We start from the raw sequence: 26,137 nt of genomic DNA on the forward strand, positions 1-26,137 counted from the left end.
TCTCTAGATGAATATGGACATAGTGGCCTTATAGCTCAGGAGAAAAGTAAATCCAACTGTGGCTCAATATTTAGTCTGGAGGGTGATGGTGGGGCATGGACTGTGGACTAGGAGAATGGACAGCAGGAATTCAGTGTGGAGGACACACTGAATGGGAGTTGGGAGGAATGTTTGGAAAGGTGTGCTGCAGCCAAGCAAGCAGAACTTAACAGTGAATGCTAAGTTAACAATGTTTTCATTTGTTCAGCAAAGAATGGATAAGCAACAATGTTTAATAGGGAGTCATATGTTTGAGGCACATTAACCTATTCACAAGAACAAAGGAAACTAAAGGAGAGAGAGATGGGAAAAAGAGAAAAATGACAAGGGAGCTTCTAAGGGAGAATCAACAGGTATTCGTAATTGAACAGGGAGAAAGATGAGATGAAACCAACTCCAAGCTTTTGAGTTTGGGAGACCACGTGGATTGCAGTTACAAGAAGAATTTAGAGATGGGAGCTGAGCCTGACCCCAGTAATGGAGGGGAGAATGGGTGAAGTTATGAGAAGTAATGTTGCAGAGCCAGGACTCAGGACTCAGCAGCTGCTTGGCTACCTCCAAAAAGACATGTCCAGCAGGGTAGGCTACTATAGCCCAGGGCTGGACCTTAAGAGAAAATTCGGATGTGGAGATAGAGATTTGTGACTTATACACCTGGAAGTGTTGTTTGAAGCAATGAGATTACCAATATGGAGAGGATAAAATAAAAATGAGAATATCAATATTTGTCAACATGTTTGAGCTCTCGCATTTCCTAGGCAGCATGTTAAATGCTTTTCAGATACTACCTCAATTAATTCTCAGCCCTATGATGGAGATGCCATTGTGAATCCCATTTTCAAGATGGGGGAACTGAGAAATAGAGGACTTAAGTCATGTGCACAAGGTCACATTGCTGGAAAACTGTGGATCCTAGACAAAAACCCAGATAGTCAGACTCTAAACCTACTACCAGAGGCTGCCTCTGTCAAGAGCAAAGGGATCCCTATGGAATGGTATGTTTGGGGGATAAGTGAACTCAGAGGAAGAGACAGAAAAGGAGCAATCAGAGAGGTACATTTTGACACAAATGTGCTTCTGGCATGAGGATTATAAAAATGCACCATGCCAGATGGTTCTCAAGGAGAGTAGGGGAATGAACACCATGGATTCATTTTATGGATTCTATTTAAACCATTCTCAGTCACCAAGTCATCTATGTTCTCCATTTTTAAAATTTCTGGATGAGTGGGATCAATTGAAAAAAATAAACAGACTCGTTTTCAAAGCTGTGTTTTCATAGATGGTAGTTGCAAATGGTTCCGAAGTTAAAAACAGAACTCTAAAATACGGGTTCTCAAACTGGGGTACCTGGATGGGCAGCATGAGCAACCCCTGAAAACTAGTTGGAAGTTCACATTCTCACACCCCACCTCTGACTTACTGAATCACAAAACTCTGTGGGGTCAGCTCAGCAATCTGTGTTGTAACTAACTCTGCAGGTGATTTTGATGTATGTATGCTCCAGTCCAAGAACCACTATTCTAAAAAATGAAATGATTTAAGCATGTGTAGCAAATCTTTGAGGGCCCTGTCCCAAGTCAGAGTGCCCACAAAACACAGACCAGCCCTGTGGCCCCTCTGCAACCAACCTGATGAATTCTTAAAGGAATTTGTGCTGCAGCAGAGCCCACATTAGGTGAGAAGTGCTTTCCCTCTGCTGTGATCGTCTGTACTTTGCTGTCACCACCTCGAGCTAGGTAGCAGGGCAACCTTGGAGGTCGCCCATTTCATCCACACCAAGCCCATCCTTCCTCAGGTTATCTATCCTCTCACCCACCAGTCCCACCTTTCTCCACCCCATCCCCCCCTTCATTTGCTATTTGAGGTAGTGAGGGCCTTATCTTTTCTATAAATTATTCATATTCAATTTTTAAAGAAGATTTCTATGTTGTTACATATCCTTTTACTATTTGGGGAAATTCAACTAAGAGTTTCTGAAGCACAGAAAGGAGGGACGTCACCATGCCCAGGATGAGCACAGTCAGGTGAATGTGGGCAGTGCAGTCTTCACAGAGGCCACGCTGCCCCCACAGCTGACCCTTCTCCTTACACACACTTGCCTGCTGCATCCCAGCCGACTGCAAGTGCCTCTCACAGAATCTACCCTTACACTCGTTTTCTTTGTACCCTGCTCAAGACCATCACACCATAGTGGTCAGCAAATGCATCTTGATGGTCTTGTAATGATGCCCCTCTGTACCTTTTGTGGGGTTTGCCAGAAGGATGTGAGCCCCGTTACTCAAGCAGCAGTATAACTGCTACTCCTGAATGTAGTCTCTGGGTTCAGACTGTTCTAGCTTAAATCTTGACTTTGCCTTTTCCTAGCTATCTGGTCTTAGACAATTTGCATAAACTTTCGGATCCTGTATCCTCATCCCCAAAATACACACAATCTGCCTCCCAAGGTTACTGAGAAAAGACCACACACACCCTCACCGCTATCTGAAATTACTGTGCTGAACTATATAAAATTGCTGATACTGGATCATTTCATCTATAAAAATGGCGTGTTCACATGGTTCACCTTGATATCCTACTTATGTATATGTCTGTGTATTTCCCTCTCCCCACAACAGAAGGTAAGCACTTACTTAGTGTTTTATCTTTAATATCTAAACAGTGACTAGACATGGTATGCGTTTGATAAATATTTGTTGAATGTATGAATGACACCTTAGTGCAGCATCTGGAGCAGGGTAAGTATTCTATCCTAGTGTCATCTTCATCGTCTTCATTAGAATTAGTAAAGCAGAAACACAGAATGAAATACTAGACAATATCAGCTCAAGTAAAAATTAATGCCACATCACCACATATTTTCAATAACTTCAGTTTGTTGCATCAAACCAATCTTTCCCTTCAGTTAGAGAAAACACGCTGGATTGAATTGGTTGATATTAATAATAACAATACCAATCAGCAATTGATATTATTATACACAGAATTTTATCAGGAGTGAGTAGCAAAAGGATATTCATGGTAATAACCCTGTGCAGATTTATTGAACATCTACTATGTGCCAGGTGCAGCCACAGCACTTTCAGGTCTCATTTCTATGTCTCTCAACAAGCCTCAAAGCAGGGGTGTCATCCCTATTCTCTGGATGAGGACCCCAGCCCTAGAGAGGTCAATCTCATTGGTGGAATGAATGTCTCTGCTGAGTATTAGTGTGGGCTAGTAACCAGGAACCCTTTCCTCACCCCCTAGAGTAGGAAGCTCACCCTACATCAACAGGCTCTGCTCCAAGGGGTCAGGAGTTTGCTGTCCAAAGACTGGACCAGGCAGCTGTTCAGAGGCACCTCAACCAAAAAGTCTAATTTAGAGAGTCAGACATGGGAGCCAAGTGCTCTGACACTGTGTGGCTCCAGCCAGCACTGTCGCCTGGCAGGCCCTGACATTCTGAGCCACATGGACAGTCCTGTAAATGCTGCCATGCTCCTGGGAGTGCCTGCACCTGGTCTCCACCCCTTAGTGGTGGCTTCTCCAGCTTTCTCAGCCCACACAGGGCAGCCTGGAGGAGCAGGGGACTGTCCTTCAACAGTGAGGGGAGGCAGTTGGTGAGCAGACATCCTAGCTTCCCCAGTTCCTACACGCTTCCCCAAAGGGCCCAGTGCCCACAGCAGGACCCTGCTCCAAATGGTTCTGGGGGTGGTTTCCCTTCCCACTGGCTGTGCCCACCCCTGCCACTGCTCCCTAGGTATCCTCCCAAATAGCCTCCTGGCACCAAGTCTCAGGGGCTGCTGGGGGAATGCAACTGAAGACACCTTCGGTCTAACTAAGAAAACGGCTTGTGGGTCCCTTCCCTGCACCACAGCTGGATCAGACATTTCCACAGTGATGTCTGTTTAACTTCACAAATGAAAATAAACCTACTAGATGCATTATGGTTGAGGGACTGAACATGAAAATAGAGCAGAATGAGGCCTGGAGGAAGCAGAGCCCCAATCCCTGTTTCAGGGCTCTGCTGGTGTTCTAATGGCAGGAAGGCTCCAGCCTAATGGGTGCAGACTGTCTCCATGGTCCTTTGCTGAGCCTGACAGGTCCCTACTCTTTGGCAAGCATTAGAACTGCTGCACAGAGTTGGACCAGCTAAGGGACTGTCAGGAGTGACCACCTACACTCCAGTCACCCTGATGGGCTGGCTGGAGAACTTGGCCCAAGTTGTACACCTGCCATATTGTTGGAGGAGAATTCACTCTGGCTTAAATGCTCCCTCCCTCCTCTGGGAAGTCTCCCAGGCCCGCAGGGACCCTCTTCCATGTTTCTGGGGTAGTATCCCATGACTGCAGTGAGTATGTGGCCCCTTGCCCTGTGACTCTGGGCTTCTTTCCTGGGTTGTGGTCCCTGAGGACTCATAATCCCTGTACCCCTATGTCTAATGCATTTTTGCACACAAATGCCCATGAAGCTGACATGAGGGTAAAATATTATTCTAGCTGGTGTTAAAATCAGAGTAATAGTGCAGAAGTGAAGTGGAGGTATCCAGCCTACTTTATTCCAAAGGCAGGATGCACGTGCACACAGGCAAGCTGGTGTTTTCAGAAAGGACCCTAAACCAAGACAGCATCAACTCCTTCCTGCCAGGCCTCACCCCTCTGCAGGTGCAGGCTGAGAGAGGTTTGGCCATGAAACATGTTTAGAATAAGCACATTTAGTAAGAGCCTGTAAGGCTAAAATCCAAAAGCTAGCCATTCTGCACCACCCAAATGCACAAGGATCAGGGTTGGGGGTGGGGGGGGGGGGGGGGGGAATTCACATGACTGCTCTCTGTTCTAATTCCGAGATTCAACCAGCCTCAGAGAATCTACAAAAATAGATTCACTCCTTTCCCTTTCCCTGGCATGTTTAATTTAAATCAACATTAAAGGTGTTTATTTTGCAGTGAAAAGGGAATTCTGAAATATCATAATCAAGTACATGTACCACATAAACATTTCAGTCAATGATGAGCCGACTATATCAAGGTGGTCCCATAAGATTATAATAGTGTATTTTTACTCTACCTTTTCTATGCTTAGATATGACAGATACACAAATACTTACCATTGTGTTCTGATTGCTTACAGAATTTGGTACAGTCACATATGCAGTGCAAGTTTGTAGCCTAGGAGCAATAGGCTATGCTATATAGCCTTGGTGTGCAGTAGGTTAGAGCATCTAGCCTAAGTGCACTCGACGATGTTCGCACAATGACAAAATTGTCTAATGACGCATCTCTCAGAACCTATCCCTGACCAGACACGGTGGCTCATGCCTGTAATCCCAGCACTTTGGGAGGCCAAGGCAAATGGATCACTTGAGCCCAGGAGTTAGAGACCAGCATGGCCAACATGGCAAAACCCCACCTCTACCAAAAATATATATATATAAAAATTTGCTGGACATGGTGGCATGCACCTGTGGTCCCAGCTACTCAGGAGGCTGAGGTGGGAGGATCACTTGAGCCTGGGAGGCAGAGGTTGCAGTGAGCCAAGATTGCACCATTGCATTCCAGGCTGGACGACAGGAGTGAAACACTGTCTCAAAAAAAATGCATATACATGTACACACACACACACACACACACACACACACACACACATACACACCTATCCCTGATGCATGACTAAAGTCTAATTGAAGATTAATTGAAATCTAATCTATGGATAAGATTTCTTATCAGATCTAAGGAAGCCCATGAGTAAAAGTCTACTTTGTTTTCTATACTCTGCACCAGTTGTAAAAATATCTTAGCATGGTTTATACAATGGATTTCCAAATATGGGACTCTTCAGAGTTACATCCCAGTGTTTGCAAAAATGAGAAAGTCACCCTAACACTAACAGGATGCCCTTCATTAGCATAGAACAGCTGCCGCCAATTCATGCCCACTTAGTAGAGTTCATGCTACCCACTCTCAAAGAAATTATTACCACAAAATCTGAACAAAAAATATTCAGATCCCACTGCCCTACATCTGGGAATACACATCATTTAACTGGGCAGGTGTAATGGAAACTTCAAAGCATTCCTCGACTTCTCAGAGGTTCCAAGGAGGCCTGACCTTACCTGCCCTTCTTCCTCAATGTCCATCTTCCACTCCACACAGCTTCTCTCAGCTTGGGCCAGGTCCTGGGGATAGGAAATCCTCTACAAGCAACACAAATATCTTGTTAGTAAATGCAGCCTGTCTTAATACTGCACAATATGCATTGTTTCCATCCCCAAATGAACTTGTGATTAAATGTCCATGCAACCCAGAAATGTCTGAAGAGAGAGATAGAGGGTTCACAGAGGATGCATGGGTGAAGGAGGTCCCTCCCTCGGGTCATGGTGCCCAGCATGCAGTCTGGTTGGCCCCTCCCTTTCAGGAAGTCCAGCAACGGTGCACACTCAGGCTCATGCCCACAGAATACATACATAGAATTGGGATGGAAGGCACATGTATAAGGATGCTCAGAGACATGATGGAGTGAAAGGATTGTGTGGTGAAAGTTTTTACCTTGGACTTTTGTTTTCTGAGAGCATTTATAGAATGTTGGAAGCCAGAAGTGACGTGAGAGCTGAGTATTGCCAAGCCTTCCAAGTGAACTCTTAGAAGAGAAGAGAGGGTGGACACAGTTGCAAAGCTGTGCTGAGGTCTTGTCTGGCCTGCTCTCCTTCAAGGTGAAGATGAAACCCACTGTGCCAAGGGTTGGTGAGGAGACCACCCCCATGCACACCAGGTTGTGATTCTCACCAACATCTTCAGGCATCTCCAGGCTCCTGCTCCCTTCTTCATCACACCAGGGCTTGTTTGCTCTTTTGTTCAGACTCAAAGCCATACTGAATGCTTAACACTTATACCAAGATCACATGATTACTCAGCTAACTTCTAAGCAAAGTCTCTCCCATGAAACATCCAACAGAAAAGTATGCAATTTCATAGCATTCAGTCCACTCATGCACTGATGGCTGATCCGCATGTTCCTTCATTTATACCTATGCCTCATTGTTTTATTAAGGTAAGCAGGTAACACTCTGAACTGCAATATACACACACACTGACATGAGTGATAAATGTCTCCTCAGAACCCAGCCAATACACTGAAAAAGAACAAAAAGGAAACACCTTTCCAAAAGAAAGATGTTTTCCTTTCACAAGTTTGACTTGGCTTTCAAACTGAGAAGATTTTATACATATTCCTGGGGAGTTTTCAAATCACCTCAATTCTGAAGTGGAGTCCTCACATTTGTGTATACAAAGTGAAATGCTGGGAGTGAAGCCCAGCCATAGGTGCAAAATTTTAAATTAAACATATAAGTAGGGATTAATTATCTGCTTATAAAAACATTTTTTCATAAAAGGTGTGACTGGAGTGCCTTTGGAAACCAGTTTTCCTGGTGCCTGTATAATATAACTTAATTAGGACATTAGATTTCCCTATAAACTTCCAAGAATTTCTTTAGTATATAAAGTAAACCATGGCAGTGGAGTTTAATCACAGGTATGTTTAACCCTTAGTTACCACGGAGACCTTAAAAGCTCCACAGTGTGCTACATCTACAAGACATTGCTGTGTATTCTTCAACTGGATGCAAAGGGCTTATTCTGAAGTTGATTTGTCAAATTGTTTCCTTTGAGTGACCTCCAGCTATTAGCTAAAGTAAGAAACATGTCACGTGCTAAAAATGATGCAAGAGACAGAAAGCATCTTGGAGACAAGCAAATTTAGCTTTCAAGAGGTCTAATAAAACCCAAGGCAATTCTGGCACAATTAGAATTCAACACCAAATTTCTTAAGGACAAGAATCATGCTCCACTTGTCCCATTATGCTGCTTCACCTTCCCGAAAATCTAAATGGAATGGGATCGAAGAAAGACATCAAAACCTCCAAACCCATCAATGTCTGTTCCAACTGCTTTCTTCTACAATGTTATTATTACTTCTGCCCATTTGGGTTCTACCCCAGAGAGTTCCAGGAGTTGTACCCTCATCAAAGAGAAAACTGGAATTATTCACTTGTTCCCCCACCCCACCACTACCCCAAGGAGCAGGACTTGTTCTGTGCCCCTCAAACACCCCTCAATCATTTATGTATACACCTTTCTCCAACACTGAGAGGCCTAGCAAAGCCAGACAGCCACGTTATCCAGTGTGTTGTGTGTGCACAATCAGCAGTAGATGCTTAATAATCACATCAGGAGAACTAAAATGGCATGAAATCACCTCAGAAATTCTAGCATCTAGAAAGGAAACCCAGTAGGAATGGTTGACAGTTCTCTCCCAATTGACTGTCATTCCTTTAAAAACAATCACCACACAGAAGAACATGACCAATTTCACACAGTTCCCATATTCCTCCAGTCACTGGCACAGTGTTCTGCCCACCATGATGCCACTGGCATACCTTTTCATGAGTAAGGTGAATAAATGACTGACTAAGAAACACTCAAGCTTTTCTTTTAACCACAGTGCTGTCTATTCAAAACACCATTCCATTGTCTTTGAAATGTTCATAAACCATTTTCTACAAATATGTGGAGGTGGATTCTTTCCTTCAGGTAGATTAATGATGTTGGTACATTCACAACTTACATGTCTCAAGGCACTTAGGAAAGAGAAAAAAAAAACAAAACATTAACTCTCTGACCATGAATTTCTTCAGCGAGGAGGAAGAGGTATTACTATGGTACTTACAACAGAATTGAGGTGTGTATGTTTCTTAGCAGCTAATGACTACAACCAGTTGCTTTCTAAAGCTCAATCTTTAGACTTGGCATGCTAATCCAAACATATACAATAGAATGATTTGAATAAAGTAAATATGAGGCATTTTCTGAGGTCACTATTTAAATTAAGCTACTGCATAAGTGCCAAAGCAACCTAAGCTCCTTGACCACAGAAATGTAGCAGTTTCACGGACTCTGTCCTAGCTTTCCAGTTCTCCTCTTCAAGCTGGCTTGAAACTGGCATTTTTCTAAAGGTGTAAACTCTACTAGGAGCTATACTAGAGTATAAGATTTTATTTTTAAAAAAAACAGTACTTAAATACTGCCCCCCAAGAAGCTTTGATTCTACTTGGTGGTGGAGAATATATAAAACCTGTTCAAAGTCACAGACACCTTAAATAATTGGTCTGCTTGCTGAATGACCTACTCCCATGGCTGTTTCTGCTTCCAATTCTATGCATCTTACTCTCTGTGTATACTGCTGGAAAGTCTCTCTTGACATCTTGATTTTCTTTTTTAAAAAGAACATGGTTCAGTACATTTTAAAATACCAATCTTGTGTTAGAGTTTCACACATTAAAGAAACAAACATAAATACTCAGCTGCTCCATATGTCTGCAGCTAAATTATAAAAAGAGCGTGCAAGGGCAGAGTGTCCTTCAAGGTACTTTGGTTGAGAGATATACATCGCAAACATGGACGAACAAGCACATGTCTTGAGATGAGGACAGTCCTGACTCACTGTCACCAGCCACTAACCCTCCAAGGGCCGGTCTTTTCTTCTAAAAATGTGTCAGCTGTTAACCTCTGAGATCCTTCCTTCTGAAGTAAAATCACAGGAGTCCATTTTCAAGAGGGCTTACCTGGTAATTTGTGTTCTTGTACTGAAGTCAAGAGACCTCATTGAGCGCAGAACTTCAATGCACCCCAAGTACTGCAAGGGGAAAAAATGTAAATCGTGAGCCCTGAGATTTGAGATAAAGAGACAACTCCTAACTATACAAGGGCATTTTTGGGAGCCATACACACTTCTTAAATCACATTTTAACTTTAAATTCTAGGGTGAGGCTTTGTTTTGTTTCTATAAAAGCAATAACTCACAGCCACAAGAAAATATCGTGAGTGGTTAGATTGGCACTACACTGGATTTTTCTAAAACCTGTTAGTATTTTCATCTTATTTGGATGTACACTTTTTAAAGCTTTTATGGAAGTATAACTTACATACTGTGAAATCCAGGGATCTTAAATGTTTAATTCAATGATCGTTTAAACATATATTTGCCATGAAACCATCATCCAGACCTCAACATTGCATTTCTAGTCTTTTACGAGGCTTCTACAGGTTTACAATTTTTAGAGAAAGAATGAAAACATGATATGACCAACATTTTCATCAACATTAAATGTCATTATCTGGTAAACATATTTTGGGTTCTATGAACTATAGATTACCCTCAAAGGTGATTTACTTTGGTTTACTAGATCTTCTGCATGATCACAAATTTTTAGAAGCTCAGATTTGTACATCTAAATGCATAGCTAAATTTTGATCAGTTTCACACATGAAAATGTATATGTGTAAGTATATGGACATAGCTAAAGTTATGGATAAAGAACTAGATCCAATAGTTATGTTCCAAAGCCCTTGGGGAGTTTGAAGATACAGATGTTTTAGATAAATGCCTTAGATTTAGCAGAAGGAGATCTCATGGTATGGTACAGAAAAAACTGCATTTAGTGAGTTGAGATCGTGCCACTGCACTCCAGCCTGGGCGACAGAGCAAGGCTCCGTCTCAAAAAAAAAAAAGAAAAGAAAAAAAGAAAAAACTGCATTTGAATTATTTAGAAAATGTGAATTGGAGGCTGGCTTTGTCATATCTTCTTATAAACCTTTAAATTTATCTGAGCCTGTCTGTACACCTATAAATGTGATTATTACTCCCACCATTGCACCAGCACCAATATCACTATTGTCACTAAGATATGTGAAGGCCACAACAAACTTTGCAGACTCAGGGGATTACCATACCTAACACCATTAGAGTTATATGACTACCACAAAAACATCATCATGGAATTACTTGAATACCTCAACCACTGTGGCAGCATTAAGAGAATACCACTACCAAGGCAGATATTTGAATAGCACCACTACCATCACAGTTATGTGAATTCCATGACCAATGTCACAGAGAAATGTGAATTAGGCTACCATCAACATTGCAGAGTTATGTGATTACAACAACCAACATCACAGGTTCATGTGAATAATAGGACCAATGTCACAGAGTTATATGAATACCACCAGCATCAAAGCCACAGAATTATCCAAATACCAGAGCCACCATTGCAGAGGTACTTGAAAACCACGACCTATGTCACAAAGTTATATGAATACCACAACTGACAACAGAGTTATGTGAATACCATGAACATAAATGTCATAGAATTGTGGGAATATGGGAATACCACTACCACCATGCTGTTCCAGAATTATGAGAATTATGAAGACACCACAAAAAAACCAACGTGGCAGAGTTATGCGAATGCCACCACTATCATTGTGGAATTATGTAAATATCATGCCAATGCCATAGAGTTATTTGAAAACTATGAACAATTCAGAGTTATGTTAACACTACCACCATCATTACAGAGTTGTGTAAATATCTGCCCCACCATGGACGTATACAGTCAGCCCTAAATGTGTGCCGGTCCCACATTCACAGATTCAACAAACTGTGGATTGAAAATAGAAAAAAAACAATAAAAGTAATGCAAATAAACAATATAATAACAACTATTTACATAACATTTATATTATATTAGGTATAATAAATAATCTAGAGAGGATTCAAAATATAAAGGAGGCTGTGCACAGGCTACATGTAAATACTACACCATATTATATAAGAGATCTGAGCATCTATGGATTTTGGTATCCTAGAGGGTCCTGAAACCACTCTGTGGATGCTAGGTGGTGAGTATATTTATATAAATAACATGACTAGAGTCACAGAATTATGCAAATACTCCATTATTACAGAGTTAAGTGAAAACTATGACCAATGTTGCAGAGTTATATAAATACCCCCACCATTGTTGCAGAGTTATGATTTGCAACCTCATCCAACATTACATGTTTGTAAGACTACCACCAGCAGCAACACTGCAGTTATGTGAATATAATCCCCACCAGTATCATAAAGTTAGGTGAATACCACTACCATTGATGTCGCAGCGTGATATGAATGCCATGTTCAACATGACAGAGCTATGTGAATAGGCAACCAATGATACAGTTATGGGAATACCACCAACACTACCATCACAGGGTTATGTGACTCGCACAACCAAGTCACAGGGTTATTTGAATACCATGACCACCATCACAGTTATATGAATATCATGACCACCAGAGTAGAGTACCACCTGCATCAACTTCACAGAATATACGAATAACCTGACTGATATCTCAGAGTTAGATGAGTACTGTCTTCTCTGTCATTGCAGAGTCATGTCAGTGCCACCACTAATAACTTCACAGATTTATTGGAATGACACAGCCAACTTTGCAGAGTTATCTGTTTACAACCATGACCAATATCACAGAATATTGTGAATACCGCCATAACCAACACCACAGAGCTACATGAATACCACCAACAACAATGATGCAAAATTATGTGAATTCCATAACCAGCAAGGGAGTTATGGGAACACCACGTTCACTGTCAGAGATATTATAAATACCACAACCGCCAATGCTGCAAAATTGTGTGACTATCATGGCAAATGTCGTGGGTTCATGTGAATACCACTGCCACCAATACAGAATTATGTAAATACCACCATCAGCAATGTCACAGTGCCATGTGCATACCAGCAGCAGCAATGCATAATTATGTTAACACCATGATGAATCTCAGTTCTGTGAATACCACGGCAATCATCTTTGAGTTGCATGCACATCATGATGAACTGCACAGTGCATGTCAACCCTACTACCACCAGCATTGCAGAGTCATGCAAATACCAGGACCACTTTCAAAAGATTGTGTAAACACCATGAGTAATGTCATTGAGTTATATGACCACCAGCAACAACACTACAGTGTCACATGAACAGCAATGACAATATCACAGATTTACCTGAATACAACCACCACTCTTGCACTTAGAGTAACACAACCACCACCATCATCACAGAACTATGTGAATACAATGATCAATATCACAGTTATGTGAATAGCACCACAAACATTGCAGAAATATGTAAATACCACCACCACCAATGTCACAGTGTTAGGCAAGTGCCACAATTAATGTCACAATTATGTGACTATCAGCAGCAGAACCATAGCACAGTTATGTGTGTACCACCATCGATGTTGCAAAATTACGTGATACTGTGATGAAGGTTGCAGTATGGGACTATTACGACAAATTTCAGTTATGTGAACACCACCATCAACTCCAATATTGCAGTCATGTAAATACCACAACCATGAGTGGAGAATTACATAAACATCACCAACAGCAATGTCACCATGTTATGAGACTAACAGTACCACAGTGTTGCATAATTATGTCAACACCACAACAAACTTTGCAGAGTTATGTGAACACCATGACAAACTTTGCAGTCTGTGACCACCATCATGGTGTTATGTGAATACAACCAACATCACAGAGTGATGTGGATACACCACCACCACTGTCACAGAGTTATGTGAGTACAACCACCACCACCGCCAGAGTTTATGGATATTGTGGCTAATGCCACAGAGTTGTGTGGATACCACAACCAAAGCTGCAGAAATATGTGAATACCACAAACACCAACACCACAACACCAACAGATGTGAAAACCACAACTGGCATCACAGTTATGTGAACCCCATAAACAAGGATCCAAAATTGTCAATGCCAACACTCAGAGTTATATGAATACTATGACCTACCATGTCACAGTTATGTTAGCACCATAAACAATGATGCAAAACTATGTCAATATCAACACTCAGTTATATGAATACTATGACCTCCCATGTCACAGCTATGTGAATACCGTGAGCAGTATCACTGAGTTATGTAAATATCACCAACAACATCACAGAATTATGTGAATACCTCCATCAATGTCACAAGGTGAAATGAATACCATGAACAACATGGCAGAATTATGTGGATACCATGACAATACTACAGTTATGTAAGTACCACCGACACCATAACAGAGTGTTGTTTGTACCACATCCACCAGCACAGAATCAAGGAAATGCCACCGTCACCACTATCACATGAATAACAATCAACATTGCAGAGTTATGTAAATATGACCATAATCAGCATCACAGATTTTCGGGATGATGCCCTGCTCCTCTGTCATAGGGTTATGTTAAGATCACAACCGAGGTTGCAGATTTATGTAAATATCACAATGTACATTGAAGAGTGATGTGGTTACCACCCACTAACATATAGTCACAGAATTATGTAAATACCACCACTTCTTTTACAGAGTTATGTGTAGCCTGGGCCTAATTTCTTGGAGTTATATTACCAGCAACACCACCTTTGCAGTGAATGTGAATACCAGCATCAACGTCGCAGACCTGAATTGCCCTCTCAAGGATGTGCAGCAATTTGTCTTCTCATCACCCAGCATAAGCAAGCATAGTGGTCTCTGTCCTTCTCAGTACTGCAGTGTCAATCTTTTGAATCTTTGCCAAGGATGAGCAAAAGTAACTCATTCTGTTTTAGTTTGAATTTCCCTCAAATCTAATAAGGTGATTTTTCTCACATGCTTATTGGCCATTTGCATTTCTTTTTCTGTTATTTGATTGTTCATATCTTTCTGCCCAGTTTTCAATTCAGTTATTTATCTTTTTCTTTTAGATTAATTGATGTTAACTTCTTATTCAATCATTTTTCTTTTGGTAGCATCTACATTTTATCTGACAAAAATTATTGCTTTCAGTTGTTAGAGGTATTTTGGGAAAAAAAAAATTATGACTGTAGTAATTACAATAATCATATATGTTGGTCATTTTCTAGATGGCTTCTGAGAGTCTTGTTTTGCTTAAGAAGGTCTTCTTAACCTTAATTTCTTACTAATATTCTTCTAACTTTATTTTAATAATATTTATTATTGATGCATTCATTTGTTTTATTTAATGTTTTTCATTTAGCTTTTCAATTCATTCGGAATGCATTTGTCTACATAGGATATGGGAAGAGTTATGATATTTAGCTGCCAGATGGACTGTCACTCATGTTCATACTATTTATTTAATAAGTCATCCATTTCTTCCTGAACTGAGGTGCCAACTTGACAGTATATTAAATACCTATTTCTGTGTGGACTTTTACCTGAATTCTATTCTCTTCATTTGTCAACTGCTGTCTCTTGTATGTATTTTTTCTGAAGAGATTTAAAATCATTTTGTGAAGTTTCCTTACCCCTCAAAAATGATGTAGATTCTGATTGAAATTTCATATTACCGTCTATACTTTTCTTCTACATTGTATTCCAAGGCACTTTTTTTTTTTTTTTTTTTTTGAGACGGAGTCTCGCTCTGTCGCCCAGGCTGGAGTGCAGTGGCGCAATCTCGGCTCACTGCAAGCTCCGCCTCCCGGGTTCACGCCATTCTCCTGCCTCAGCCTCTCCGAGTAGCTGGGACTACAGGCGCCCGCCACCACGCCCGGCTAATTTTTTGTATTTTTAGTAGAGACGGGGTTTCACCGTGGTCTCGATCTCCTGACCTCGTGATCCGCCCGCCTCGGCCTTCCAAAGTGCTGGGATTACAAGCGTGAGCCACCGCGCCCGGCCGGCACTTTTTTTTTAAAGCGTTGGTCACCACTGGGAGTGAGAGTTCAATTTTTTACATTCCGTCTCTACCTATTTTTTTTTTGCTAACAGAGACAAAATCTATTGACTTAGGGTAAAAAGAGAAAACTCAAGCAGTGGGCTCCAGAGATGTACAAAACGGGATTATGAAAGCTGAACAATGGAGCCCAGAAAATCTCCTAGTGCCAAAAAGACTGAAACACAAATGGAAATGTAAAGTGTTAGAGTTTAGATCCATCTGCCTCATAGGAATTCCAGAAAAAGAAAATCGTAAAAAGAAGAAAAGAAATATTCAAATATCAGCAAAACAAAATGTTTAGTGTTAGAGACAGGGGTGGTCACATTTTCACGGCTCCCAGGAGAAATGCAAAGAAAGATGCACTCATGGACCACAGTTGCCTAATTTCAGACACACAGATCAAGAGAGAAACATTCTAAAAGTTTTTGAGGAGTAGGAAAAAAAAAAAAAGTTTACTTAAAAAGGAAGGAGGTGTGGAATAATGTTAATGTTCTCTTTCAGCACCAAATACATGAAGACAAATAACATCATCAAAAGTCTGAAGAATAGAAATATTGAGCCAAGAATCTTATATGCACCCAAACTAGCATCCCAGTAGGAGGGCAAAGCGAGGACTCAGAAAGTTAACCACCCACAGACACTCCGAAGGAATTATTCCAGAAAAACAATGAATACAAAGAAGAGGAGGATGTGGGCTGCAAGAAACAATGATGATAAAAGAATCAGTAAAAGTTACAGATACACCTTATGCCTTAATAATTATTGATGCGTAACTTTAAATATGTGTTTTTTACAATGATCAGAAACTAGTATCTCAGGAGATCTAAATATGGATGGTAAGGGAACGATGGCAAGGAGAGGTGGGAGAAGAAAAGGTAAAGCATGCCAAGCACTGTTCAGTTTTGTGGAGGTAGATCCGGAACTGATTAGTTCTAGGTAGCAGTAAAAAATTATGTTTATATATGTGTGTAAAAAATTATATACCACTGTAAAAATAAGAATAGAATAAGAGACCTTCAAACTACTACAGAACAAAAGAAACAAAAATAGCCCAGCCAGGAAAAAGAAGGGATACAAATAGAATATGCACAGATGAAAGGCAAAGATAAAGTATAAACATCAGTAATAGTTCCCAATACCTCAGTAATTACAATAACCATAAGTGCATCAAACCTGCCAATTAAAAGTCAAAGCCCTTCACACTGGTTAAAAATATGTATCGGTTAAACAAAGTGATGAAAAGAAGACAAAGGAAATACTAGATACATAAAACATATTCTATATCAGACAAATGCTAGCAAAAGAAAACAGGCGTTTAATGTGGGGAAATATCTTGTTTACAATAGCAAGAAAGAAAAAACATAAAATGAATTTAATGAGAAATGTATAAAATCAAATTGAAGAAAACTTTAATGAAAGATGAATGAATAAAAGAAAACCTGCTTATGTGGAAAGACATGCCATGCTTTCTGGATTGGAAGATTCAATAGAAAACATGCCAATTCTTCCCCAAATTAATCTACAATTTGACTGTAATGACAATTAAGTTCCAACAGCACTTTTCCCCCAGAACATGGGAAATTAATTCTAAAGCATATATAATAAAAGATGATCCTTAAGAACACAAACAAATTTCTGAAGAAGATAAAAAGGAACTGGTGAAAATAATGTGGGAACAGGCGAGTCATACAAGGAATTAGAAGACAGTCCAGGAGAAAGAGCACACATATCCATGGGAACCACTGAACAAAAGATGAGCCATAAGGTGATGCTGTGATTAGCTAGTACATTAAGAAGAGAATCCATGGAGCAACCCAGCCTAGCCCAGTGCCATTGTGCAAGGTTGTGTACGGCATGTGTTACTGTGGTGTAGAATGGGATATTCTCCCCAGCATGTCCAGCATGCCCCATACACAAATATAAAGGCTAAAATGGTTAAAGAGCCAAACCTAAGAAACAAGATATAAAAGCATTATAAGAAACTAGAGAATAATATTTTTATAACAAGACCTAAAACTCAAAGGCCGTAAGTGAACTCATGAAAATCAATAGTTTTTGTAAAACAAAGCAAATGACATAGGTAGCATGAAAACGCAAGTGAAAGACTGAGAAAAATGTAATAAATTAAACAAAAACTTGAATATCCAGGGTACTCAGAGAGTTTCTGTGAGTCATTAAGTCAGCCCATCAACTCCATAGAAAAAAATAGGCAAAGGGTACAAAAAGGAAATTTACAGAAGAAAGGCAGTTGGCCAATATGCATCTGTAAAGACTAGTAATCTGAGAAATTAAAATTAACACTGAAAAAGATAGAATTTTTCACCCAGAAGAATGGTCAAATTTGGTGAGAACACAGGAAAATGTGCCTTCTCACATATTCTTCAAGCAAATGTACTTTGATGAAGCCTTCTTGGAAGACTATATGGAAGTATCTATGGATATACAAGATGCACTTGCCCTCTGACCCACTAACTTTATTTGTAGAACTCTATTCATGTGTAAGTGCATAAAACCGTAAAGATATTTGTTACTTTCTTTCCTACATAGAGTGAAATTTTAGAGTCTGGGCCATAATTCCAAGAGACACGATCTGGAATGCCATAACCCCAAATGTTAAAATCCCAGAAAGATCAAAATCCCAAAGATATAATTCTGGAAAAAATTAATTATTTAAAATAAACATAAAATTTTTTTAAAACTAAAAATTATTTAAAATAAAAATTAAAAATTATTTAAAAGAAATTTATTTACATTTTAAAAGAGGATTTATTTGAGAAATATAAAAACCACTGAACACTTCATAGGCCACTTTACACAATAAAGTAGGCAATAATAACATACATATTTTTGCAAGCATAAACACTTAGGTATGCTAACAACAGTTACATGGGCATAAGTTACGGGCCTACAAATCATATTGATATTCTTAAAGCTTATATGACTGTTGTCATCTGAACTATTGTGATGGACAACCTAAGTCTTTTAATGAGATCAATCAAAAACTGTGATGGGTCACTACCACATATGCAGTCACCCAAAGAACTGAGATCAAGAAATTCTTTCACCAATGCAAATGTACAAAAAGGAGGAAGTTTCCATTTCTTTTTTTTTTTCTTGAGATGGAGTTTCGCTCTTGTTGCCCAGGCTAGAGTGCAATGGCACGATCTCAGCTCACCGCAACCTCCGCCTCCCGGGTTCAAGCGATTCTCCTGCCTCAGGCTCCCGAGTAGCTGGGATTATAGGCGTGCACCACCATGCCTGGCTAATTTTGTATTTTTGGTAGAGATGGGGTTTCTCCATGTTGGTCAGGCTGGTCTCAAACTCCCGACCTCAGCAGATCTGCCCACCTTGGCCTCCCAAAGTACTGGGATTACAAGTGTGAGCCACTGCACTGGCTGGAAGTTTCAATGTTTTTAAGTACGCACACAATGCTTACACACAAAGTCAATGTTGTGATACTGCACTCATGTAGAGTCAAATTTGCATGAAAATGCATAAAAAGAATTAGAACTCTCTAAAAGTCTTTACACAATTTATACCTCCAGTATTGGAAATGATGCAAAGATGAAATGCATAGCATGGTGAATTATAAACAAATAATGCTAACAATTTAAAGTAGTGGGGGAAAAGATATTAAAGACTTTATAAACCTAAAAAGAAAATTTGACATGAAGAAGTGTATCATAAGGATAAATTACAGCAATTGCACAGAGGTAGTCCATAAGAGCTGGCCAACTTTCACTATCATTAACTATATTTGGAAGTCTTGCATCATGAGAAACTACTGCTTTTTTCTTTTAGGTCATGGCTCTCCTTGGAGAATAAATTCACATTCATTTTCTCCATGGGGATGCTCTTGAAATTCTTCCATAATTCTATATACCCCAACACAAGCACTCCCTATTAAATTTTTTCATCTTCTGAGCCATGCTTCTATGTTGTTTTGGACACCTGGAAATCCATTTCACATGCACTCATACACAGACCATTATTGGTGAAAATAATACCAGTGATAGAACAGCAACACCATTGCATAAATGTCCTCTTATCCTATCATGCACATAATTATTTCTGAAGCAGTCAGTAACTTTGCTACCCTCTTCAAGCAAATGAAGCTTTAATTCACTAAAAGCTCCTGGAATGTCACTAGCTGGCAGGAATGCCAATGCAGAGAAATGATGCATTTTTAAAATTGTCGTCATTGCCATATCATGTGGCCAATCCACTCATCTAAATTGTCTACCAAATGCATTGGGCTGAATGGAAAAAAAACCTTTATTGGTAATACCCTGAAATTCACTTTTAGAAGGCTTGACAACACCTATTTCCAAATCTACCATTATGGCTTAGGGATTCAATTAAATGTTGGGGATTTTAGACCAAATGCAGCCATTTTTAAAATGATGCACACTTAGATTCTCCAAAAGACACCAGCACTCCCTTCACATTCTATTAGTTAAAGCAAGTCATGGGGTCAGCCAGATTCATGGGAAAGGGCCACCTAAGGGTATGAACCTGAGAAGATTTGGCTCACTGAGTCAACCTTTGGAGACAAGTGAGCAGAGAGGAGACTTGGATGGAGCAGGTGCTGCCAGGGTGGGAAGTCAGGTGGAGGAGTAGGAATTGTGGGAAGGAGGCCTTTTACCTCTAAATACTTCTGTTACCAAGGGATAGGCTTGCTTCCCGATCAGCATAGATATCAGTACTATGGCGCCAGCTTTTGTGAAAAGAAAGGCTTTATGGCAAGTCAACTGGCAAGGAGATAGGAGGCAAGGCTCAAATCTGACTCCTCATACTGGGAGTGGGTCATGCTTTTATGGCATTGCTAACTAGTCCCAGGTGATACCAATGCAGCCGATCTGCCAGGTGGGTGATGTTACAAATTAGGAGTTTGAAGCTTTTCCCTATTGTACATGCGTGGGCTATATGATGCAATTTCGGCTCTCCACCATTGCTAACAACTTAAGCAATGGTTAATCAGCTTCACCTGGTCCTGTGGTTCTGTTTTTGTTTAAACATGTTGTAACAAGAACGTGTTTACTAATTGCTTGCACAACTTCAAATAATAAAAAAATAAAAAGATTTTCCACCAAAAAAGACCATGCTTAATAAAATTAGACTTCCATGGTGTGATCAGAATTGCTCACAGGGCAACCAACAGATGTCTGGTGACTCCAATTAGAAACTATCTGGACCCTCCCTCCTCAGTGATCCTCTTGAGGGTCATCTCATTCTGATGAGAGATGGAAGAGGGAAGGGGAGGCAGTGAGACCAGCAAGCCCTCTTCCTCCGATAAGTCTCAGGTGGGCTTGTCCATGTTCATCATTGAAATCCATCCTCCTGGCTTCAGGAATTGCTCAGGGATGGGTGTGTGATCCCAGCCAAGCCAGTGTGTCAAGATCTGGGGGTGTCACTAGAACTGCCTGGAGCACCTACTGCTTTTTGTTTTTGACAAAGTCAAACCCAGCTTCAGAGAGCTACACATCATTCCATCCTCCTGTTTCTCAGCCACCAAACTTTCCTGGCCAGAGGAATTTATAAGAATTCACGGGTAATTAACCCTGGTGATTTCTACCTTCAGTGTCTATTAGAGCCATCTTCTGACGTCCATTTGGAATCATGGTGTGCCCAGGCCTGTTGCTTCCAAGCAGGGCCCATAAATGGGAATGTCATCCATGCTAGACCTGACGGAAAATCTATTATAATACAAACATTTTATTGCTAGTATGCTGACTAATTTGCCTTTTAGGCAACTGGTCCTCGGCAAAAAGGGTCTCTTAAATGACTTTAAAATATTTAAGCAATCATTCAATTGTAGCTAATAATAGAAGTGTTTGTTTCCTAATTACATATAAAAACTCCCACATTGCCAACAAACATATGAAAAAATAAAAGCTCATCATCACTGGTCATCAGAGAAATGCAAATCAAAACCACAATGAGATACCATCTCATGCCAGTTAGAATGGCAATCATTAAAAAGTCTGGAAACAACAGATGCTGGCAAGGATGTGGAGAAATAGGAACACTTTCACACTGTTGGTGGAAGTGTAAATTAGTTCAGCCATTGTGGAAGAGTGTGGCGATTCCTCAAGGATCTAGAACCAGAAATATCATTTGACCCAGCAATCCCATTACTGAGTATATATCCAAAGAATTATAAATCATTCTACTATAAAGACACATGCACAAGTGTGTTTACTGCAGCACTATTTACAATAGCAAAAACTTGGAACCAACCCAAATGCCCATCAATGATAGATTGGATAAAGAAAATGTGGCACATATACACCATGGAATACTATGCAGCCATAAAAAAGAATGAGTTTATGTCCTTTGCATGGACATGGATGAAGCTGGAAACCATCAACCTCAGCAAACTAACACAGGAACAGAAAACCAAACACCGCATGTTCTCGCTGTTAAGTGGGAGTTGAACAATGAGAACACATGAACACAGGGAGGGGAACATCACACACCAGGGCCTGTCGGGGGGTGAGAGGAAGGGGAAGGAGAGCGTTAGGACAAATACCTAATGCACACGGGGCTTAAAACCTAGATGACAGGTAGATAGGTGCAGCAAACCACCATGGTGCATGTCTACCTATGTAACAAAACCTGCACATTCAGCACATGTATCCCAGAACTTAGAGTAAAATTAAAAAAAAAAAATAAGAAATCTGAAAAAAGGAAAAGAATATCTCCCTCATCACTCAATTAATAAACGTGTATCTGCACCTGTTAGGATGTTCTGGTAGGCAGGAACTAAATCTTGCATTGCATTCAAAGACCTTAGAATTTACTAGTCATGCCCGAGAAAGTCATCATGTGGGGCAGCAAAAGAAATACACGTGGGGCAGCAAAAGAAATACACAGAAGCCAGAATTAGAGATAAACTTCTGGGATTTAAGGAAGGGTACCGTGGAACAACTTACATGGGAGCTGTGGGTCTGCAGCAGTGGGTCTCCAAGTGCTCAGGCCAGCAGCATCAACATCAACCAGGAGTTTGTTAAGAACACAAATCCCAAACCTCCCACGAGCTTTCCAGGAAATTCTGATGCCCAGTCAAGTGTGAGATCCGCCTGTATGAGACATCTAAATTTCCGAGCTTGCTTTGTCTTATCAGTGTTGTGTTCAGGCCAGATAAGTTCAACTCTTGGTTCTTTAACTGTTTAATATTAGTTTTTTTTTTCAGTTAAGTCTCCTTGAGCCTCATTTTTCTTAAATGAGAATAGTGATGGTGGTGTCTACTTCCTGGATTTATTTAAAGTCTAAGTATCTCACACAGCTCCTGGCACACCATATTGTCAGAGGCGTTTGAACCAGAGCAACTCCATCTTGAATAGGAGCTGGGTAAAATGAGGCTGAGACCTAAAAGGCTGCGTTCCCAGAAGGTTAAGGCATTCTTAGTCACAGGATGAGATAGGAAGTCAGCACAAGATAAAAGTCATAAAGACCTTGCTGATAAAACAGTTTGCAGTAAAGAAGACCCACCAAAACCAAGATGGTGATGAGAGTGACCTCTGGTCGTCCTCACTGCTACACTCCCACCAGTGCCATGACAGTTTACAAATGCCAGGCAATGTTAGGAGCTTACTTTATATGGTCTTAAAAGGGAAGGAACCCTCAGTTCCAGGAACTGCCCACCTCCTTCCCAGAAAACTCATGAATTATCTCCCCATTGTTTAGCAAATAATCAAAAAATAGCCATAAAAATGGGCAACCAGTAGCTCTTGGGGCTGCTCTGCCTATGTAATAGCCATTCTTTTATTCCTTTACTTTGTTAATAAACTTGCTTTCATTTTACTCAATGGATTTGCTTCATATTATTTCTTGTGCGAGATCCAAGAACCCTCTCTTGGGGTCTGGATCAGGACCATGTTCAGGCAACATATTTCCTGTGAACCATGGAAGGGACTATACTAAAGAGACCCCTAACCCAAAGGAAAATCATCTGCACACAACACCAGTTGGCTGACTATGGGTAAGCAGCGTGCCCATACCTGGGTAAAGTATGAGATAGGGTTAGAGACCCAACTTAGAGGAGCTAGAGACTCTCCTAAAACAAAGTGGGTTAAAGACCCCACTTAATAAAGGGCAAGGATGAGTGACTGAACTTGGGTTCAAGGCCCAACTTAGGAAGGTTAGAGTTCTTCCTAACATTTAGTGGGTTAGAGGCCCCATTCGGTAGAGTCTCTCTCTGCTAAGAATGGGTTTAGTACCACAGGCTATTAACTGCTATTCTCTTTCAATTAATCTGCCTTGCACTCTTTGCTGATGGCTTGGGTGATGGGATTAAGCATGTACAAGATCATGGGACTTGGGGAGCTTTTTTCACCCCAAAAGGGGAAACTTGAGAGCTGATAGAACTGCTGGAAAAGATCTCTTCGCTATGGACAAGTTGCCTCCTGAACTCTTGATTCAGCATTTCTGAGATGGGTGGGTCTTTCTCTGGTCTCCCTGGGGTCCTCACTTTCCCCACCCTTGATGCAGGCAATATTTTTATCCCTTCCCTTTTTTTCTTTCTGTGCAAACCAGCTGAATGAATGATAAAAATCACCGTTTATCTCTTCTATAAAGTTTTGATTCATTGGAAAAAGGATTTGCGAGGCTAGTCTTAAGCTGTCGTGAATCTGTTGTAGTTTGTGCTATGAAAGAGGGGTACTTTGGTATAAACATGGGCTTAGGACCCCATAAGCCTGCTGTTCAAGATCACCCAACAAACTGGTCAGTTATGTCCTTGGGAGCTTGACCTTGTAATCATGTGGTGGTACTTTCTCTTAGTCTCTGCCATCCAGGGAACAGGAATTTTGGAATTCACATCATAGTTAGCCCTAAAAATTGTCTTAAGCAGTTAAAAGCCTTTGCAAGCGCAAAATTCACTGCTTTAGACTCCTTCTGGGAAAAGCAATGGAGACTGCCCAGTGCTATAGCTCAGTAGCTAAAGGTTTTCTTTGCAAAATGGTGGCCTGGGTTCAGGGTTCCATTCCTGGCTTAAGAAATGAGTCCTTTCTGGTTTGATATCTGTGTGACCTTTGTCATTTTTTAAATTCTCTTTCCCTCCATGATGAACAACTTCTGGCTTCCCTTATTGAATTTTTCCTTTCTCTAAGCACCTGGGAGGTTACCTTTGGTACAGTTCAAAAGCCAGAAATATTGGCAGTTTGGCATGGCTGAAATCTGGTAATAAGAGATTTAAAAGAATTTTTTTTAAAACAGTGCTATGGTTAAAAGTCAGCTTAATTTAAAGTGGATATTCAAGCTCTAACAGCCTGGGGCTCCTTGAGAAAAACAGGAGGTGCCCCACAGACCCTGTTTTGGAAAAAACCTCTGTTTTCCTCATGAAACCCCAGGAATTAAAAGTGGATAGATCCTGCTTAAAATCTGAGGCTCTGTTCTGTTTTGCATTGTGTTATCTGATGTTTTTGACTTTGGGGGGTGTCAGAAATTACTTTCCATTATGAAAGGGCTTTGGTGTATAATAATTAGTTAGGAAATACACTTTGGGGGATAGCTAATGGCAGTTATGGGGGGATACTTGCCTCTTCGCAAGTTTGTATTAGAGAAGTATGCTCTTGGTCACCTAGAAGGTATGGCAATGTCCCCACTCCACCCCCCCACTGAGAAATAAAACTCCCAAAGGAGATGGGCTGATTCCCTCTTTTTGAGGATATAGGATCCAGTATAAAAATGGGACCCTTAATTTTTGAGATCTGTTTTGCCTTCCAGCTGCGCCTGCTTATTAGGCTGTAGAAACTGCATGCTTTCCTGGCCCTCTTCCTCCAAGGGCTCTACCCTGAAACAAGTAATCCAATTAAGAAACTTAATTGAATTGAAAAATACAACCACTGGATCTTCTTCTGTCTGTCAGTGTTTTTATATGTGTTGTGTGTGTGATGTCTACATATGAAAGGGCTTTGATTAATTGATTTAAAAATAATAAGAGCTTAAATAAAATATTTTATCAGAAAAACAAAAAATATAATGCCTTTTGGTTCACATGACTTTAGTAAGCTTTGAGAAATAAAGGCAGTTTTAAAGATTATTAGTAAAACTAAAATGTCTTCAAAATTTAGACATTTGGTCTAAATTACACAGGTCAGATATTAGGTTTGCTAAATGGTTTTAAAGTCATAAATTGCTACTTTGACTTTTAAAAATTGTTCAGAGCAAAAGGTAGCAGAAACTTCTGCAGACCTAAACATCCCTGTCTGACAGCTTTGAAGACAGTAGTGGTTCTCCCAGCACGGAGTTTGAGATCTGAGAATGGACAGACTACCTCCTCAAGTGGGTCCCTGACCCCCAAGCAGCCTAACTGGGAGACATCTCCTAGTAGGGGCCGACTGACACCTCATACAGGTGGGTGTCCCTCTGAGACGAAGTTTCCAGAGGAAGGATCAGGCAGCAACATTTGCTGTTCTGCAATATTTGCTGTTCTTCAGCCTCTGCTGGTGATACTCAGGAAAACAGGTTCTGGAGTGGACCTCCAG

The 26,137-nt window shown here is 40.5% G+C and overlaps 1 protein-coding gene across 2 annotated transcripts in view; it reads right to left on the reverse strand.

Moving 5' to 3' along the window:
- The window catches only part of SHC3 (SHC adaptor protein 3), a 172,717-nt gene that overhangs the window by 96,998 nt on the left and 49,582 nt on the right, over positions 1-26,137 (reverse strand). For both annotated transcript variants that reach the window (XM_032164473.2, XM_032164472.2), the window contains exon 2: positions 9,637-9,707. In XM_032164473.2, the coding sequence (XP_032020364.1) occupies positions 9,637-9,707 (71 nt within the window). The remainder of the gene's footprint in view (positions 1-9,636; positions 9,708-26,137) is intronic.

The sequence above is a fragment of the Hylobates moloch genome, unplaced genomic scaffold (assembly GCF_009828535.3).
Source record: "Hylobates moloch isolate HMO894 unplaced genomic scaffold, HMol_V3 SCAFFOLD_10, whole genome shotgun sequence".
In the NCBI taxonomy this organism is placed as follows: domain Eukaryota; kingdom Metazoa; phylum Chordata; class Mammalia; order Primates; family Hylobatidae; genus Hylobates; species Hylobates moloch.